The sequence below is a fragment of the Rosa rugosa genome, chromosome 2, assembly GCF_958449725.1.
Source record: "Rosa rugosa chromosome 2, drRosRugo1.1, whole genome shotgun sequence".
NCBI lineage: Eukaryota > Viridiplantae > Streptophyta > Magnoliopsida > Rosales > Rosaceae > Rosa > Rosa rugosa.
Window position 1 is genome coordinate 30,280,771 of NC_084821.1, and position 20,683 is coordinate 30,301,453.

General features: G+C 38.1%; 1 protein-coding gene across 1 annotated transcript in view; it reads right to left on the minus strand.

Annotated features, from left to right (window-relative positions):
• Nucleotides 1-20,683, minus strand: part of LOC133730624 (uncharacterized) — a gene marked incomplete at its 3' end in the record, with an annotated part of 116,821 nt that overhangs the window by 43,079 nt on the left and 53,059 nt on the right. Inside the window, exons 3-4 of the mRNA XM_062158178.1 lie at nt 20,232-20,590; nt 19,352-20,096 (exon numbers count right to left, since the gene is read on the minus strand). Coding sequence (XP_062014162.1) covers nt 19,352-20,096; nt 20,232-20,590 — 1,104 coding nt within the window. The remainder of the gene's footprint in view (nt 1-19,351; nt 20,097-20,231; nt 20,591-20,683) is intronic.

Consider the following 20,683-nt stretch of genomic DNA (forward strand, 5'->3'; position numbering starts at 1 on the left):
ATGACTCTAAGGTTGTTGCAGATTTTATCAAGTCTAACATCTTTAGCAGGTTTGGAATGCCTAGAGTTCTCATTAGTGATGGTGGATCCCACTTTTGCAATCGGACGATTGAGGCCTTGTTGAAGAAATATGATGTTACACATAAGGTTTCTACACCTTATCACCCCCAAACTAGTGGGCAGGCTGAGGTCTCAAATCGTCAGATCAAGGGGATATTGGAAAAGACTGTGAACCCCAACAGGAAGGATTGGTCCCTACGCTTGGAGGATGCTTTGTGGGCCTACAGAACTGCATACAAGACTCCCATAGGTATGTCCCCATATCGAATTGTTTATGGCAAACCTTGCCATTTACCTGTGGAGTTAGAGCACAAAGCTTGGTGGGCTGTGAAGCAGTTCAATATGGATCTGGATGAAGCTGGGCTTCATAGGAAGCTGCAGTTGCAAGAGTTAGAGGAGATTAGGAATGATGCTTTCGAAAGTGCCAACATTTATAAAGAAATGACTAAGGCATTCCATGATAAAATGATTCGAAGGAAGACTTTTGTTGTGGGTCAAAAAGTTCTTCTCTTCCATTCTCGTCTCAAACTCTTCCCAGGTAAACTTCGTTCTCGTTGGATTGGACCTTTTGTTATCACTAATGTGTTTTCTCATGGAGCTGTGCAGATAAAGAGTGAACAAACAGGTAACGAGTTCAAAGTGAATGGCCATCGCTTGAAGCCTTACTATGAGGCGTTTGTGGAACACGAAGTGGAGGAAGTACCCCTCCAAAACGTTCCACCTCTTGAGGATTAAATGGAGGTACAAGTCTAGGCTGAAAGACTATAAACATTAAGCGCTGCTTGGGAGGCAACCCAATTCAGAAGTAGCTGTGGAGGAGCCTTCAACGCAGATTTGCTCTTTTTCCTCCCTACTTCTTTATTTTATGCTTTTTGTTTTGTTTTTCTTTGAACCTTATTTTCATAAATTTCATCCTTATATGCTTAAGTGTTTCATTGCATGCTTATGATTGATTACATTGAGGACAATGCAATATTTAAGTGTGGGGGAAGGGATTTATATTGTGAGTCTTTTATTTTTGAGTCATATATTGGAAAATACAAAAAAATCGAAAAATGTCAGAAAATAAAAAAAAAATTTCGTTGTTTTTGTTTTGAGTCTTAGGATGCCCTTTCAACTGTCTAGGATGATTCTATATCTCTGAAATCATGACTAAAAGAGGATCACGAAATTGAGATGACTTAAAATGGTATTCTTTGGTTAATTGAGATATATGAAAAATATGTGCCTTGTAGTGGATATGGATTTCGAAACTTTGGTACAGAATATGAGCATGTTAAGATGAGTTGTGATGCATTAAGCCCATGTGAGATAATTGAGCCATGTCCCTTTTTCTTGGAGTGAATGAAAAATATATTCTTAATTTCTTGGCGATGTTTTGATGTTCCATGGTAATTAACAAGATTAAGGGATGCATGAATATGTTGTTCTTGAAAGGTTCTTGATGAATTGTTTTCGAAAAAATCCTTCTTTTCCCACCTTTGTAAAATAAAACGTTTTCTTGTTTTTAATTCTTTTAATGTTTTCGAAAATTCTAGTTTTCAATCTTCAAAAAACCCCCCATCTTTATGTTTTCTTGTTTGTGTAAATAATTAAAATTAACTTAGAGTTTTTAGGTAGCATGTTCATATAAATAGTAAAATAAATTAAAAATTGTTTTTAAATTCGTGAATAGTGATCCGTGAATAGTAAATATGTGTTAGTGTTTTCTAGGAATTAATTTAGTGGTTTTTAGGGATTTGTTTTGTGTTTTTTAGGGATTGCTAAAATTTAGGGATTCTCTTGGTGTTTTTTAGGGATTTTGTTTTCTTAGAGATTAAGTATTCTAATTATATAATAATTAGTAATCCTTGTTGTATATGGATTCCCTATGTAATATGGATTTGTAAATTGTGTATAAATAGGAGTGGGATTCCAAAACCTTTTCTAACTTAGTTTTCTCTCTAATTTCGTTCATGCCTATATATATACTTGTGATTTTTGTTGTTCTCTCATTCTTTTCTTTCTAATTTCGTGTGAATGTATGTATGTTCTCTATCTCTTTTCTTTTGTTGTTCGAAATTTATGCATGCTTGTTCTTGTAAACTTGTAATATTTTCGTGAACTTGTATATGTTTGTTCTTTGACTTCGTAAATTGTATATTCTATTCTTTAATTTGTTTCTCACATGTTAGCACCCTCAATCCCCGGTTTGTTCGATACCCTATTTGCTCTATACTAATGATGATATTTTTCAGGGTTTAAATTGGCGATGCTTTGCACGTATCAATTTTTGGCGCCGTTGCCGGGGATTGAAAAGTCTTCATGTGATGAAAAACGCCACTAAGGTATGATTTTGGTAAGGGATTATGAACTATTATGGAATAGGTGAAGTCTCTTTTGTTGACATTAGCCTTAACCCCTTATTAGTACCTAATTTAGGTCTCTTAAGGTTGAGGGCGGCTTTTGTTAACACTTGAAAAATGTCTTGCACTTAAATTTTCCCTTATCCTAGTAAGTATAGCCTATGTGAGATGGTGACTAGGAAGGGGACAACGTTCATGACGGGTTTTGAAATCAGAAAAGCAATGCCAAAATGGTTTCTACCTCTCGTGCTCGTCCTCCCCCGCACTGGCCATTTTCAGTAAGGTTGCCCAAAGGATTTGCGAAAAAATATGTGTAAAGACAAGGACTTGGGCCGCACGTCCAAAACAATAGTCCATGATGTTTTATTAAAATCATATACTTAGACAATTTTCGAGAAAATTGGTTTTGGTAAGAAGAAAGTAAGTCATAACGGAATAGGTGAGAGTTCTTTTATTAATACTTGTCAAGCAACCTCCTTTATCAAGTAGGCGCACCTTAGTAGCATAGAGTGTCTAGGTTGATTGGATACGAGAAGTGCTGACAAAGGGTCTCGTCCACTGTCAATCAAGTGAGCTGAGCTCCGCCAAAATCGTTCCTCTACTACCTGGCTCTGTGTGAAAAGAGTTACCAAAAGATTAAGGAGGGGAGACTTGTATTAACATTAGAATCTCTGGGCCGCACGTCTAAACTTTGACTTACAATTCTCTTATTAAAGTTGATTATTTCGAAAGTTGTAAAAGATTGTAACTAACCACTATAAAAAATTTTCGTTGGCCTTGTGTATACTTGCATATATGTGACGTTTTAATGTGTGCACCTTGGTCCACGTCTTGTTTATACCTTATTAACTTTGTTCTTTCGTTTTACTACAGATCAATGAATGTCTGGATCGTCTGAACCACCCAAGTACACCAAAACGCCCCTCCACGTCATTCAAGAAAGAATTGAGAGGTTGAAGCAGAACTCGGATATCTTTGACGTTCAAGTCTCTACTCCACTTCAAATTCGTGAGCTTGAAATAGATAGTGAAGGGCATCAAGTAGAAGGAGGATCAGCTGCTTCAATCGCTTCATCTGATCAATCACCACCACATACCCCACATCCACCACATCAAGAACCACCCAACGCTCCATTACCTTTACTTTTACCACCACCACCACCAATGGCTCTCACCATAAGGCAACTCTCTACATCAGTCATCCCACCTGGGGGAGTGCCAACCTGCATAACCTACCCTGCTGCAGCTGAGGGATTAACAGCTGATTTTGAGTTGAAGTCTGGGTTGCTTCATCGTCTTCCTACGTTCCATGGACTCCCTATGGAAGATCCCAACAACCACTTGATGGAATTTCAGTTCATCTGCACTAGCATGAAGCCTCAAGGAGCTGATGAGCATATTTTGAAGTTGAAGGCCTTCCCATTTTCGTTGGCTGACAAGGCAAAACAGTGGCTCTACGAGTTGCCTAGTGGACGAATTACATCTTGGGGAGACATGATGAAGGCGTTTCTTGAGAAGTACTTTCCTACATCTCGCATCATCATGTTAAGGAAGAAGATAAGTGGCATCCAACAAGGGCAAGATGAGTCCTACGCAGAATACTATGAGAGGTTCAAGTCTCTTATCACTCAATGCCCTCAACATGGCATGAAGGATGAGACCTTGCTCACTTGTTTTTATGATGGTCTCACACCTTTGGAAAGAGATATGCTAGATGCAGCTTCTGGTGGATCTTTTGTTGACAAGGAGCCTGCGGCTGGAATGATCCTTATTGAGAATAGGGCCTTGAATCAACAACAATATGGGAACTCTAGGTCCAAGACCACCACCACACGTGAAAGGGTCCATGAGGTAAGTACTTTAGCTCAATTGGAAGAGAAAATTAACAAACTTACTTCTATTGTCTCTCAGGGATCACATGGACAAGTCATGGTGTGTGGAGTTTGTTCTATGCAAGGGCATGCCTCTAACCAATGCCCTCAACTCATGGAGGAAGGAGGACAAGAAGGTGTCAACGCCATAGGTTTTCAACAAGGGTTCCAACGTCCTAGGAATGATCCATATTCGAACACTTACAATCCTGGATGGAGGGATCACCCTAATTTTCGTTGGAAGGACAATGAGAATGTTCAAAGTGCACCTCAAGGGTTCCAACCACGTCCTCAAGGCTTTTATCAAAAGCCTCAACCTCCTAACCCTACTCCTTTCAATTCTAATTATAATTCAAATTCTTCTTCTTCTTCTAATGATGAATTGATCAGAACTCTAACTAAGTCTACTCAAGCTTTGATTGCAGGTCAAACTCATCATGGGAATCAGATCAATGCCATATCCACGGATGTGAATGAGATGAAGAAGCAAATGAGTCAAGTTGTGGAATTTATGGGTAAGTTTCATGAGCAAGGGAAGCTTCCAAGTGGCACTATCCCTAATCCTCACTTTGAGCAAGCCAAAGTCGTCACTACAAGGAGTGGTAAGACCCTTGTAGATCCTCCAAAGCCTCCCAAGAAGGTCTCAACGTCCATTATAGAGGAGGAGGATGACCCTGCAACGTCCATGGCTCAAGTGACGTCTCCACCTTTCAATGCAAAACCGAATACTCAAGGACATGTTTCTAACTCTTTCAATTCGGTTATTGCTAATCCATCTTCTTCTCCTTTGCCTTTCCCAAGCAGATATGCTAAGTCCAAGAAGGATGAGACCGAAAAGGCCATCTTGGAAACTTTTAAGAAGGTGCAAATCAACATCCCCCTCCTTGAGGCCATAAAGCAAATTCCTAAGTATGCCAAATTCTTGAAGGAGCTTTGTACCACAAGGAGGCAAAACCGTGAGAAAGAAGTGGTTAAGGTAAGTGAGAATGTCTCAGCTGTGCTTCAACGCAGAATGCCAGAAAAGTGTAAGGATCCAGGAAGTTTTTCTGTCCCTTGTGTTATTGGAACTACTAGATTCGAAAATGCCATGCTAGATTTAGGAGCTTCTATAAATGTCATGCCTTATTCTGTTTATGAAACTCTAAGTCTAGGTGAACTTAAGCATGATAATGTTATTATTCAATTGGCTGATCGTTCTAATGCATACCCTAAGGGGTTAGTAGAGGATGTGCTTGTGCAGGTTGGTGACCTAATCTTCCCAGCTGATTTTTATGTCCTAGAGATGGAGGAGCCATCTCCCAAGTCAACGCCACTTTTGCTAGGTCGTCCCTTTATGAGAACAGCTAGGACCAAAATTGATGTGTACTCTGGCACTTTAACAATGGAATTTGATGGAGAAGTCGTTGGCTTCAACATTTTTGAAGCTATGAGGTATCCCTTAGTTGATTTTCAAACATGTTTTTCTATTGATATACTTGATGATCTTGCGCAGAAATTCATGGAGATTATGGAGGAGGATACCATGGCTTCTACCATTGCAAATGGCGTTGGATACATGGAGAATGGCGCCACCATACCTATGGAGGAGCTCACGGTTTCTTATGGGAAAATTCACCTTGAAAACGTTGCCTCTCTTGAGGCAACACCCTTTGTGAGTAGGTCAAGTCCTTCTTTGTTTATCTCCCCATCTACTAATAAACCTTTACCTTCAGTGATTCAGGCACCTACTCTAGAACTTAAGCAATTACCGGATCACTTGAAGTATGCCTACTTGGGAGACAAGGAGACGTTACCTGTGATCATTTCTTCATCATTAACGTCTACTCAAGAGGATAGATTAGTGGAGATGCTTAAGGAACACAAGTCTGCAATTGGTTGGACTTTAGCGGATATTAGAGGAATTAGCCCTACCACTTGTGTGCATCGAATTTTGCTTGAGGAGGGAGCTAAGCCAACAAGGGAAGCTCAGAGACGCTTGAATCCACCTATGATGGAGGTTGTGAAGAAGGAGGTCATCAAGCTCCTTGATTGTGGCGTCATTTACCCTATCTCAGACTCCAAATGGGTTTCACCAGTTCAAGTTGTGCCAAAGAAGTCTGGGATCACTGTTGTGAAGAATGCAGAGAATGAGTTAGTGCCTCAGAGGACTGTGACTGGACATAGAGTTTGCATAGACTATAGGAAGCTAAACGCCACCACTAGGAAGGATCACTTCCCCTTGCCATTCATTGATCAGATGCTTGAGAGGTTAGCTGGCCATGAGTTCTATTGCTTTCTGGATGGGTATTCTGGTTACAACCAAATCGCCATTGCTAATGAGGATCAAGAGAAAACAACATTCACATGTCCATTTGGGACGTTTGCCTACAGAAGGATGCCTTTCGGACTTTGCAATGCTCCAGGTACGTTTCAGAGGTGCATGGTAAGTATATTTTCTGATTTTATTGAGAAAATTATTGAAGTGTTTATGGATGACTTTTCGGTTTTTGGTAAAGACTTTGATGATTGCTTAAATAACTTAGAACTAATACTTAGGCGTTGTGAAGAGACTAATCTTGTGCTTAATTGGGAAAAGTGCCACTTTATGGTGAAACAAGGGATAGTCTTAGGGCATATTGTTTCAAAACGTGGAATAGAAGTTGATAAAGCTAAAGTAGATCTTGTTAAGTACTTACCATACCCCACAAGTGTGAGGGAGGTCCGCTCTTTTCTTGGACATGCAGGTTTCTACAGGCGCTTCATCAAGGATTTCTCCAAGATTTCTAGACCTCTATGTCGTCTTCTCCAAAAAGAAGTGGCATTTGAGTTCAAGGAGGATTGCAAGGATGCATTCAATGCTTTAAAGGAGCTTCTGACGTCTGCTCCCATCATGCTTCCTCCAGATTGGTCTCTTCCCTTTGAGATCATGTGTGACGCCTCAGACTATGCCATTGGGGCCGTGCTAGGCCAAAGGAAGGACAAGAAGCCTTATGCCATCTACTATGCGTCAAGGACACTCAATGATGCTCAACTCAATTACTCTACAACTGAAAAAGAACTTTTAGCTGTTGTTTTTGCCTTAGAAAAATTTCGATCTTATTTATTAGGTACTAAAGTTATTATTTATTCTGATCATGCAGCTTTAAGGTACCTAATGTCAAAGAAGGAGGCAAAACCAAGGCTAATTCGTTGGATACTCTTGCTTCAAGAGTTTGATGTGGAGATCAAGGACAAGAAGGGCTCTGACAACGTTGTGGCAGACCACTTGAGCAGACTAGTGAGTGAGGAGGACGCCATACCTATAGTGGAGATGTTTCCGGATGAACAACTCTTCGGAATCCAGGTAAGTGAGCCTTGGTATGCTGATATTGTTAACTACTTGGTGTCTAAAACGTTTCCTAGTAATATGCTAAGTGCTCAACGTGCTAGACTTAAGAATTTAGCTAGGCAATATGTTTGGGATGATCCTTACTTGTGGAAATATGGTTCTGATCAATTGATAAGGAGATGTGTGCCTAATACTGGACAAAAAGCTATACTTGAGTTTTGCCATTCTAGACAATGTGGTGGTCACTTTGGCTCTGATAGAACTGCTAGGAAGGTGTTGGAATGTGGTTTTTATTGGCCTACTTTGTTTAAAGATGCATATGAATTCTGTATGACATGTGATAGATGCCAAAGAACCGGTAATTTAGGACCTAAAGATCAAATGCCTTTGAATTCTATAGTTGTTGTCGAAATTTTTGATATATGGGGTATTGATTTTATGGGACCTTTTCCTTCATCTAATGGTTTTCTTTATATTCTTTTGGCTGTTGATTATGTTTCTAAGTGGGTGGAAGCGAAAGCCACCAGGACTAATGATTCTAAGGTTGTTGCAGAGTTTATAAAGTCTAACATCTTGAATAGGTTTGGCATGCCTAGAGCTATCATTAGTGATGGAGGTTCTCACTTTTGCAACAAAACCATTGAAGCTTTGCTTAGGAAATATCATGTGACACATAAGGTTTCAACGCCTTATCATCCTCAAACAAGTGGACAAGCAGAAGTTTCGAATAGGGAGATCAAGAGGATACTTGAGAAAACCGTGGGACCTTCAAGGAAGGATTGGAGCCAACGTTTGGATGATGCTCTTTGGGCATATAGGAGGGCCTACAAGACACCAATTGGGATGTCACCATTTCGTTTGGTGTATGGAAAGCCTTGTCACTTGCCTGTGGAGTTGGAGCATAAAGCTTGGTGGGCAGTTAAGACATTCAACTTGGATCTGGACGAAGCTGGACTCCACAGAAAGTTGCAACTCAATGAGCTTGAGGAAATTCGAAATGAGGCCTATGATAGTGCACGGATTTACAAGGAAAAGACAAAGGCTTTTCATGATAAGATGATTCGTGGAAAGACCTTTATAGTTGGTCAAAAAGTTCTTTTATTTCATTCTAGATTAAGACTTTTTCCTGGTAAGTTGCGTTCTAGATGGGTTGGTCCTTTTCTTGTTACTAAAGTTTTTTCTCATGGTGCTATACAGATAAGGAGCCCTGCAACTGGAAGTGAGTTCAAGGTGAATGGCCATCGTCTCAAGCCTTACTATGAGGCATTTGTGGAGCACAATGTGGAGGATGTACCCCTCCAAGAGGCGCCACCAACTGAGGATTAAATGAAGGTGCAAGTCTAGGCTGAAAGACTTTAAACATTAAGCGCTGCATGGGAGGCAACCCATTTCATCCGTAGCTGTGGAGGAGCCATCAACGCAGATTTGCTTTCTTGAACTCTTCCCTTCTCTTTTAATTTCGTACACTTTGTTTTTGTTTTAGGATTTGTTGCGTTATCTCTTATGCCATGCTTGCTTGATGCTTTGTATGCTTTATACTTGTTTATACATTGAGGACAATGCATGATTTAAGTGTGGGGGAAGGGTATAACGTTTCACTTAGCTAGTTTTTGTGGTTATAAAAAGAAAACAAAATAAAAAATCGGAAAAATCAGAAAATAAAAAGTGTTTTAGGTTTTGTTCTATGTGTTGTTTGTTTGTTTTGTTTTGTTTATTTATTGTTAGAGTCAAAATAAATTTTGGGTAAATATCTTCTTCATCGTAGGCGCATCCAATGGGATGTGATGTCTAAGGTCTAGTTTGGATATGAGAAGAGCTGACAAAGGGTCTCGTCCCCTGTCAATCAAGTGAGCTGAGCTCCGCCAAAATCGTTCCTCTCTTCACCTGGTCATGTTCCAAAGGAGTTACCGAAAGGAGAAGGGAAATAACCCTAAGTCCAAACGTTTTTGTCATGTTTGTTGCGTCACTTTTGTGTGTTTTTGTTTATGTTTTGTGATCGAGTCTTAGGATGCCCTTTTAACTGTCTAGGATGTGCTTATATCTCTGAAATTAAGGCTAAAAGAGGATCACAAGATTGAGATAATGTTTGATGATATTCTTTGGTTAATTATGATTTATGAAAAGCATATGAATGTGTAGTAGATATGATGCATGCGTAATTGAGCCATGTGCCCTTTCTTTGTGAGTGATTAACGAAAAATGAATTATACTCTAATTTTCTTGGCGATGATTTTGTTGATCTCATTATTCTTTCATCTTGATTGATTACATGCCATAGATTAAGTTTAATGGACTAGAGAATGCTAGAATTCACTGTTATGCTTGTTGAGACGTTTATGATCAATATATGGCCCTGATTCTGGAAAGGATAAAGGTACTTACTTAGGATTTTACCACCATTGCCAAATATAGCCTGTGTCCCCATTTGTGCCCGTCGTGGGACCCCCCTAGTTTAACCCATTTGAGCCTACATTAAGCCTTTTCTTTCATCACCCTCAAAATTCCTTAACCCTTAACCCTAGTATAGTTACATCCTTACCCTTTGTTCTAAAGACTTAGTGGAGCTTATTTTGAGACTTTGCTTGGAGTTTTGGCGTCAAGGAAGATTTTTGAAGGCATGAAGAAGTTCAAGTGTGGGGATAGACTTGTCCATAAGAAAAATTGTATGTAATTGCCGAAGAAGAAAAAAAAAGAAAAGAAATCGAAAAGAAAAAAAAACAAGAATATACATTTCGGCAATTAAAGAAAAAAAAAAGTGTATTATTGTTTAGTTCTATGGATTTTAGTCCCCTATACTTAGTGGATTTGGAGTTTGTTTTTAATTGAAGGCCCATTGTTGAAGAATTTGGTCTTTGTCCGATTCACACTTGTTCAAAAGAAGGTTAGGATGAAGTTTGGGCCCAACATGATGACACTTGGCCCTTTTATAAGCCCAAGAAGGAGGACATGACGTTTTGCAAGCTTGGTGGATTTCGAAGATAGTCTCTCTACATTAGCAAGTGCTCTACTAGGTTTTTAGGATACTTTGTGATTTTCCTATCCCTTCGTTTCTTTAAACCTTAAGCCTTGGCCCCATTACAACCCTTAATTGTAAGACCTCTTTGATCCTTAAGATGGGACAGCCTTTGATGTGGAGATGAGTTATAACTGTTGAACTTATGGCTTGGGTTCATTCGTGCATGTAGTTGATATCTTTCATGAGATCTTTAAAAGAAAATATATGTGTGCTTTCGTTTCTTATGTATGTGATCTACTTTGTAATCTTTCACATACCATTGAGTGATAAGCTTTTAAGCATGAGCCTTGAATCTGAGAGAAGAAAGAGTGATATACCTATGTGAGGTTGAATCATGACTTGTTTGAAATGTGTTGAGATAAACCATCACCATTGTTTACTCCCAAGTCTTACATGCTTATATGTGGATTATATTTTGTAATTAGCTCTCGAATATCTTGAAGATGTGATGCTTGGTTAAGTGCTAATCTTGGTGACTTGAAAGTATGAGATTGCTGAGACAATATGTTAAAGGGCTTAGAAGTCATTTTGTGTGTGCAACGTTGGAGTCATTACTTGTTACGTTTGTGTCTTGAAATTGTCTAAGTGTCTTTTGCGTTTTCTTTTGTTTGAGTCCTTGTGTCCTTGTGTTTTCGTTTTCTATACTTAGTATTTTCGTTGGTTTCTTTGTTTTTGTTTCTTAGTCTTTTGGTTTGTTATGTTGATTTTGCTAAGGGACTAGCAAAAGCTAAGTGTGGGGGAATTTGATAGGAGCATAAAATGCGACGTTTATAATGTTTAAACCCTATATTTTGCCAAGTTATTTCCTTTATCTTGATCAATTTAACTTAGTTAGTGTTTTTACAGGTAAAATGGAGTCTCAAAGTCCAAAAATGGCTAAGGAAGGCACAAGTGGCGCAGAAATGAAGAAAAATGAAGAAATGGAAGTTTTCCCAGTTTGACTAGGAGAAGGAATCCCAGTTGAAGTAGGAGTCTGAAGTTGACTTGGACTAGGAGTTCTACTTGGACAAGGAAACCCAATTCTACTCAGATAAGGAAACCTAGTGTGACAAGGAGTCCCTGTTGGATAAGGATTACTCAAGAAGGTTCCGGAAGAGTGTAGAAGCATCTCGGAAAAGAAAGCAGTATTCAACTAGGAAACCTACTTGCATATGGAGTTCTACTCATACTAGGAGAGCCTTGGAACGTTCATGAAGTATCTAGAAGTCTCAAGAAGATCATATGCCGTGCACATGGAAGAGAAAGCAACAAGGAATTCGGATTTCAAAGCAATGTGGAGTTTGGATTTCTAGTTGAGTATGGATTGGAATTGCCGTGAGATTCTTAAAGGTTCTAGGGAGTTCTTGACGTTTCATTCTTCAATAAGGCGTGGAAGACATGTGGGAGGCATGTGATGTGAAGGAAAATCGAATTGGACTCAAGTTAAGCTTTAAAAGTCAAATCCATTACAGATTCGGATTACTGCCTGTGCAGATCAGTCAACTTCAACGGAGCATAGAAAATCGCTCAGAGCTCAGAAAATTATGATCCTTATATGGTTGGAAAGCTACAGATGTCTAGTTTCCAGAGCTTATTACAGTTCGTCGATATCTATTTTCTAGAGGAAGTTATGGCCGTTTTAGTGCACTGAGGTCAAGACTGCCGGAAATCTGTTTTGTGCCAAACAAGTCCTAGATCAACAAGAACTTGGAGAAGTCAAGTAGAAACGAATTGGGAGTGCTTTGAGACGTTCTCCTATATATACCTTGTGTATTAGACGTCTCAAGGTTAACAATTTTCTCCACAATTTCGATTTCTCACTTGGGTGCTCTTGAGTTTCAGGTTTTCGCTACTACAAGTTCCTAGCCGTGCCATCCTCCACTTTTGCCGTGATCTTCACTTTGTGCCGCTGCCTTGGATCTGCGTTGGACCTTGGGACGTTTCTAAGGGTTGTTCATACCACCTTCCATATGTATTCTTCACGGTTTAGTGTTCTTGTAGTTAGATTTTCTGTTTTTGAATTTCTTTTGTGTAAAACCGAAACAATGATTTGATACTTTGATTTTTGAATGCGATTTGGATAGTCTTTTCAATGTTTGATGTGTTTATGTGTGTTTGATTCTTGTTGATTGCCGATTTTATGGAATGATGATCTGATTTTGTTTTATGGAAAACTCTTGCATGTTCTTGTTCTTTGGTTCGAAACTTAGAGTGATTGCATGTAATTGGAGCTAGTAATTAGGTTTATGCGTTGTAACCCTAATTCACTTAAGTAGTAAAGGCTTTGGACAAAGGTCGAAATCAGATTATGCATGTGATGAATTGACTTGCGTTGAGTACTTAGATTTGCATGTTCATTGACCAAACTTTCACTTGTTCTTAATGATTTGAATGCATGAGATCATGAGTTGCGTTGATTGTGTGATACCTGCGTTTGAAATATGTTGGATTAAGTGCGTTGCTTAATTGACAAAGTAAAGGAAAGTAAAATAGGGGACATTGGTTGCGTTGATCTTTGTTTCTTGGTTGATGATGTTCCATGGTAATTAACAAGATTAAGGGATGCATGAATATGTTGTTCTTGAAAGGTTCTTGATGAATTGTTTTCGAAAAAATCCTTCTTTTCCCACCTTTGTAAAATAAAACGTTTTCTTGTTTTTAATTCTTTTAATGTTTTCGAAAATTCTAGTTTTCAATCTTCAAAAAAACCCCCCATCTTTATGTTTTCTTGTTTGTGTAAATAATTAAAATTAACTTAGAGTTTTTAGGTAGCATGTTCATATAAATAGTAAAATAAATTAAAAATTGTTTTTAAATTCGTGAATAGTGATCCGTGAATAGTAAATATGTGTTGGTGTTTTCTAGGAATTAATTTAGTGGTTTTTAGGGATTTGTTTTGTGTTTTTTAGGGATTGCTAAAATTTAGGGATTCTCTTGGTGTTTTTTAGGGATTTTGTTTTCTTAGAGATTAAGTATTCTAATTAAATAATAATTAGTAATCCTTGTTGTATATGGATTCCCTATGTGATATGGATTTGTAAATTGTGTATAAATAGGAGTGGGATTCCAAAACCTTTTCTAACTTAGTTTTCTCTCTAATTTCGTTCATGCCTATATATATACTTGTGATTTTTGTTGTTCTCTCATTCTTTTCTTTCTAATTTCGTGTGAATGTATGTATGTTCTCTATCTCTTTTCTTTTGTTGTTCGAAATTTATGCATGCTTGTTCTTGTAAACTTGTAATATTTTCGTGAACTTGTATATGTTTGTTCTTTGACTTCGTAAATTGTATATTCTATTCTTTAATTTGTTTCTCACATGTTAGCACCCTCAATCCCCGGTTTGTTCGATACCCTATTTGCTCTATACTAATGATGATATTTTTCAGGGTTTAAATTGGCGATGCTTTGCACGTATCAAAAAAGCCGAGAAAAAGAAAAAGGAAAAAATGAAAATATGTAAACGGCTAAGAAAAAGAAAAGAGAATATGTTTATGGACTTTAGTACCCCATACTTAGTGATCTTGGAGTTTGCTTTGAATTGAAGGCCCACTACAGAAAAATTTGGCCTTTGTCCATTTCACTAGAGTCAAGGGAAGTTTACATTGAAGATTGGGCCCAACATGAAGACATTTGGCCCTTTTATGTGACCTATATGGGGAAGTGACGTTTTTGAAATGCCTTGGTGGATTTTTCGAGGACTCTCTACATTTACATAAGCTCTACTAGGTTTTTAGGACACTTTGTTAAATTCCTTACCCTTCGTTTCTTTAAACCTTGAGCCATGGCCCCATTACAACCTTTGAGGGGACCTTCTTGATCCTTAAGATGGGACAGCCTTTGATGTGGAGATGAGTTACAAGAGTTGAACCTATGGCTTGGGTCCATCTGTGCAAGTAGTTGATATCCTTCATGAGATCTTTAAAGAAAATTATACTTGTGCTTTCGTTTCTTGCATTATGTGATATACTTGCTATCTTTCACATATACTTGAGTGTATAAGCTTTTAAGCATTGCCATGATCTGAGAGAAGAAAGAGTGGATATACCTTGTGAGGAATTGAATCAAACTTGTTTGAAGCATGCTTAACAGAAACCATCACCACTGTTCCAACCAAGTCCTACTTGTGTATATGTGCATTATGTGTTTTAATTAACTCTCGAATGCCTAAACATTGATTCTTGGTGAAGTGCTAATCTTGGTGTTGTGAAAGTAAGAGATTGCTGAGACAAAAAGTTAAAGGGCAATAGAGTCTTTGTTTGTTTGAGTCTTTAATTTTCGTTGAGTCTTAGTGTGTGTCTTTGTTTGATTTTGCTAAGGGACTAGCAAAAGCTAAGTGTGGGGGAATTTGATAGGAGCATTTTAATGCGACGTTTTAACTGCATTTCCTTACATTTCTTGCGTCATTTCCTTAGTAAAACTCTGTTTAGGAAAGTTTCCATTCTTTGATTGGGAAAGTTCCTATTTGTAGAAAGTTTCTATTTTTGTAGTTTCTATTTATCATTTTTAGTAAGTTTCCATTTTCAGTAGTTTCTATTTTTCATTTTTAGAAAGTTTCCCATTTTCAGTTTAGGAAAGTTGCCATTTTTCATTTTAGAAAGTTTCTATTTTTCTTACTAGTTTCTATTTTCAGGACCTCCGAGCTAGAAAGTGGAAATGAACTCACAAATGGAAAGAGGAGCTTGCGATCACCAAGGGGAGCAAAGATGAAGAACAATGAGCCACAGAAATGAGCAGAAATGAAGGAAAGAAGTTTTCCTAGTGCAACCAGGAAACCCTGCGAAATGGAGGAGAGCTTACCAATGAAGTTTCCAACGCAACTATGAAAAGAAATGGAAAAAAATAAAGTGTTGTGACGTTGGAAGATGACATGGCATAGAAGTGACGCATGGAGGCCCAAAAACTCTCAAGACTTGTTGGATTTTCGGCTAATTGGATAAAAGCCCACCAAAGCCCATGGAACTAGGGTTTGTGACGCAAACCCTAGCCTCAAAGATGTTTTGCCGTGAATTTGCAAGAGAGAAACAAGGAAGAGGCGTCCAAAAATCAGAAATTAAAAAGAGATTTTCTAGGGAGATTATCTAGGGCTATTTTTATGGAAAGAAAATACTTGGAGATAAACCCTAGAAGCTTTGCCGTGAAAAAGGAAGAGATAAACAAGGGAGGACGTGAAAATCCTAGGGTTTTGGACGGCAAAGATATTCCCTAGAGAGTTTTAAGGAAAGAGAAAAAGGTGGAGACCAAGAAAAGCTCAAATGAAGACTAGATACATTCCTACATTCCCTAAAGAGTTTTGGCCGAATTTAAAGACAGAAAATCAGAAATTATCTCAAGAATTTCGGCAAGAAAATCAAGGGAAATATTCTAGGAAATTATGTGATTGGTTGAGACACCTCATAGGGCTTATGTGGCAAGAAGTCATTGGAGGAAATTATGTGGAAGTGCAAGCAATAGCCGTGAGCTTTTCTAGGGTTTTGGACGGCATGGAGACCTAGGGGCCGTCCCCTATATATTCCTCTCTTCTCTCAACGTCAAGGGTTCCCACTTTTGCGTTTTACAACTTTAGAAAAAATCAGAAAACTCTCTCTAGCTTAGCCGTGTTCTTCTCCATCCTCTAGGGCAACCACGAAGTTCAAGCAAGGCCAAGGAAGAAGAGGACAAGCCGTGCACATCATCCATCACCATCCTTGAAGATTGCTTTCGAAATTCAAGAGACCATTCATCCCATCTTCATCACGGTGTAATCCGATTCTCCTTGTAACCTTTGCTTTGTAATTTTCGTTGGTTATGCCCTAGTTGACACATGTGTTTGAACAATTTTCGAATTCTGAAATTTTATGGTTAATTACTAATTTTCAGATTCATGTTTTGCGATTTATGGTTGCTTATGTGTGAGTGTTTGATTAAATTTGCATGATAGAAATCTTTTGTATGTTAATCTTAAAGGGTTCGAAACTTTTAGGGTTTTTATATAATTGGTGCTACGAATTTAAGAACATGAATCAACTTTTTGGTTTTGTGTTCTTGAATCAATAAGTAGTAAAGGTTTTGTACAAAAACCGAATTTAATCAAAGAAGATTGCAATTAGGTGGACTTTTTCATACTAAGTTGCACATTTGAATTGATAGCCTTTCTAGGTGCTTATTGCGTTAAACATGTATGATTGACTAGCTTTCTAGGGCTTGAATGCATGTTTGATAGGATTAGTCTATGTGCTTTCACTTAGATTAATTAGCGTTGAAAGTAAAATATGGGAAAATGTTTGCTTTGAACGTTTCACATGATCAATTCCTCTTGCATGACTATGATGAACAATGATGAACTTGGATTAATTTTAATCATATGTTTCGATTTTGATCTTTGTTCTTGCATTCCATTTATATTTTTATGTTTTAGCATTTTAATTATTTTGTTAACTTAGTTTAATTTTCAGAAAAAACCAAAATCAAAAACCCCCTTTTAATTCGTAAATAATGTGCATATGTGTAAATAATATACTTTGTTTTAATTTTAATTGTTTAATTGTTTGACAATGACAGGTGTACCCTCAATCCCCGGAATAGAACGATCCCTATTTACTTTATACTACTAATGACATTTCAGGGTTAAATTATGCGCTTGCTTTGAGCGTATCAGCCCTTCAACTATTTGTCTCAGCAATCTCTTACTTTCACAACACCAAGATTAGCACTTTACCAAGAATCAATGTTTAGGCATTCGAGAGTTAATTAAAACACATAATTCACATATACACAAGTAGGACTTGGTTGAAACAATGGTGATGGTTTCTGTTAAGCATGCTTCAAACAAGTTTGATTCAATTCCTCACAAGGTATATCCACTCTTTCTTCTCTCAGATCATGGCAATGCTTAAAAGCTTATACACTCAATTATATGTGAAAGATAGCAAGTATATCACATAATGTAAGAAACGAAAGCACAAGTATAATTTTCTTTTAAAGATCTCATGAAGGATATCAACTACTTGCACAGATGGACCCAAGCCATAGGTTCAACTCTTGTAACTCATCTCCACATCAAGGGCTGTCCCATCTTAAGGATCAAGAAGGTCTTCTCAAAGGTTGTAATGGGGCTCAGGCTCGAGGTTTAAAGAAACGAAAGGTGAGGATTTATCAAATTGTCCTAAAACCTAGTAGAGCTCATATGAAAGTAGAGATCTCGAAAAATCCACCAAGGCATTTCAAAAACGTCACTTCCCCATATAGATCACATAAAAGGGCCAAATGTCTTCATGTTGGGCCCAATCTTCAATGTAAACTTCCCTTGACTCTAGTGAAATGGACAAAGGCCAAATTTTTCTGTAGTGGGCCTTCAATTTAAAGTAAACTCCGAAATCACTAAGTATGGGGGACTAAAATCCATAGATATTTCTTTCTTTTCTTTTCTAGCCGTGTACATTTTTCTTTTCTTTTCATTTTCTCGGCTTTTTCATACATTTTTCGTTTATGGACAAGTTTACCCCCACACTTGAACCTTCACCTCTTCTTATTCTTCAATATTGACGTCAAATCTTCAAGTAAAATCTCAATTTAGCTCCACTAAGTCCTTAGGACAAAGGGTAGGGTTATAGCTATACTAAGGCTTAGGTTAAAGATTTTAAGGGTGATGAAAGAAAAGGCTTAACGTAGGCTCAAAGGGGTTTATCTAGGGGAGTCCCACGACGGGCACAATTAGGGACACAGGTTCATTTGGCAATGGTGGTAGTTCCTAGGGTGCCTCTATCCCTTCCAGAATCAGGGCCATATATTGATATAACGTCTCAACAAGCACAAGAGTGAATTCTAGCATTCTCTAGTCCATCAAACTTAATCTATGGCAAGTAGTCAATCAAGATGAAAGAATAATGAGATCATCAAAACATCGCCAAGAAATTAAGAATATATTTTCATTTTCACTCCAAGAAAAAGGAACATGGTTCAATTATCTCCCATGGGTTTATATGAATCAAAACTCATCTTAACATGCTCATATTCTGTACCAAAGTTACGAGATCCATATCCACTACAAGGCATGTATTTTTCATATATCTCAATTAACCAAAGAATACCATTTTAAGTTATCTCAATTTCGTGATCCTCTTTTAGTCATGATTTCAGAGATATAGAATCATCCTAGACAGTTGAAAGGGCATCCTAAGACTCAAAACAAAAACAAAAGCAACGAAATTTTTATTTTTATGACATTTTTCGATTTTTTTTGTATTTTCCAATATATGACTCAAAAATAAAAGACTCACAATATAAATCCCTTCCCCCACACTTAAATATTGCATTGTCCTCAATGTAATCAATCATAAGCATGCAATGAAATACTTAAGCATATAAGGATGAAATTTATGAAAATAAGGTTCAAAGAAAAACAAAATAAAAAGCATAAAATAAAGAAGTAGGGAGGAAAAAGAGCAAATCTGCGTTGAAGGCTCCTCCACAGCTACTTCTGAATTGGGTTGCCTCCCAAGCAGCGCTTAATGTTTATAGTCTTTCAGCCTAGACTTGTACCTCCATTTAATCCTCAAGAGGTGGAACGTTTTGGAGGGGTACTTCCTCCACTTCGTGTTCCACAAAGGCCTCATAGTAAGGTTTCAAGCGATGGCCATTCACTTTGAACTCGTTACCTGTTTGTTCACTCTTTATCTGCACAGCTCCATGAGAAAACACATTAGTGATAACAAAAGGTCCAATCCAACGAGAACGAAGTTTACCTGGGAAGAGTTTGAGACGAGAATGGAAGAGAAGAACTTTTTGACCCACAACAAAAGTCTTCCTTCGAATCATTTTATCATGGAATGCCTTAGTCTTTTCTTTATAGATGTTTGCACTTTCGAAAGCATCATTCCTAATCTCCTCTAACTCTTGCAACTGCAGCTTCCTATGAAGCCCAGCTTCATCAATATCCTTGTTGAACTGCTTCACAGCCCACCAAGCTTTGTGCTCTAACTCCACAGGTAAATGGCAAGGTTTGCCATAAACAATTCGATATGGGGACATACCTATGGGAGTCTTGTATGCAGTTCTGTAGGCCCACAAAGCATCCTCCAAGCGTAGGGACCAATCCTTCCTGTTGGGGTTCACAGTCTTTTCCAATATCCCCTTGATCTGACGATTTGAGACCTCAGCCTGCCCACTAGTTTGGGGGTGATAAGGTGTAGAAACCTTATGGGTAACATCATATTTCTTCAACAAGGCCTCAATCGTCCGATTGCAAAAGTGGGATCCACCATCACTAATGAGAACTCTAGGCATTCCAAACCTGCTAAAGATGTTAGACTTGATAAAATCTGCAACAACCTTAGAGTCATTAGTTCGAGTGGCCTTTGCTTCCACCCATTTGGAAACATAATCCACTGCAAGTAAGATATATAGAAACCCAAAAGATGAAGGGAAAGGTCCCATGAAATCTATGCCCCAGACATCAAATATTTCAACAGTTATAATATTAGACAATGGCATTTGATCTCTAGAACTTAGATTTCCGGTTCGTTGGCATCTATCACAAGTTAAACAATATGCATGTGCATCCTTAAATAACGTTGGCCAAAAGAACCCAGACTCTAACACCTTAAAAGCAGTCTTTTTAGACCCAAAGTGACCTCCACATGCTTTAGAATGGCAAAAAGAAAGTATGGCATTATGTTCATGGTCAGGCACACATCTCCTAATAAGTTGATCAGAGCAATATTTCCACAAATAAGGTTCATCCCAAACATATTGCTTAACAGTTTTCTTAAGCCTATCTCTATGAGCACGTGACATGGTATCAGGAATCTTCCTAGAAACAATATAGTTCACAATATCAGCATACCATGGTTCACTTACCTGAAGTCCAAAGAGCTGCTCATCTGGAAACGTCTCCACCAGAGGGAGGGGGTCTTCTGCATGCACCAAACGACTCAAGTGGTCAGCTACCACGTTTTCACTACCCTTCTTGTCCTTGATTTCAACGTCAAACTCTTGTAAGAGTAGGACCCATCTGATAAGCCTAGGTTTCGCCTCCTTCTTGGTCATCAAGTACTTCAAAGCTGCATGGTCAGTATAAATAATTACCTTGGTACCAAGTAAGTAGGAACGAAACTTTTCAAGGGCAAA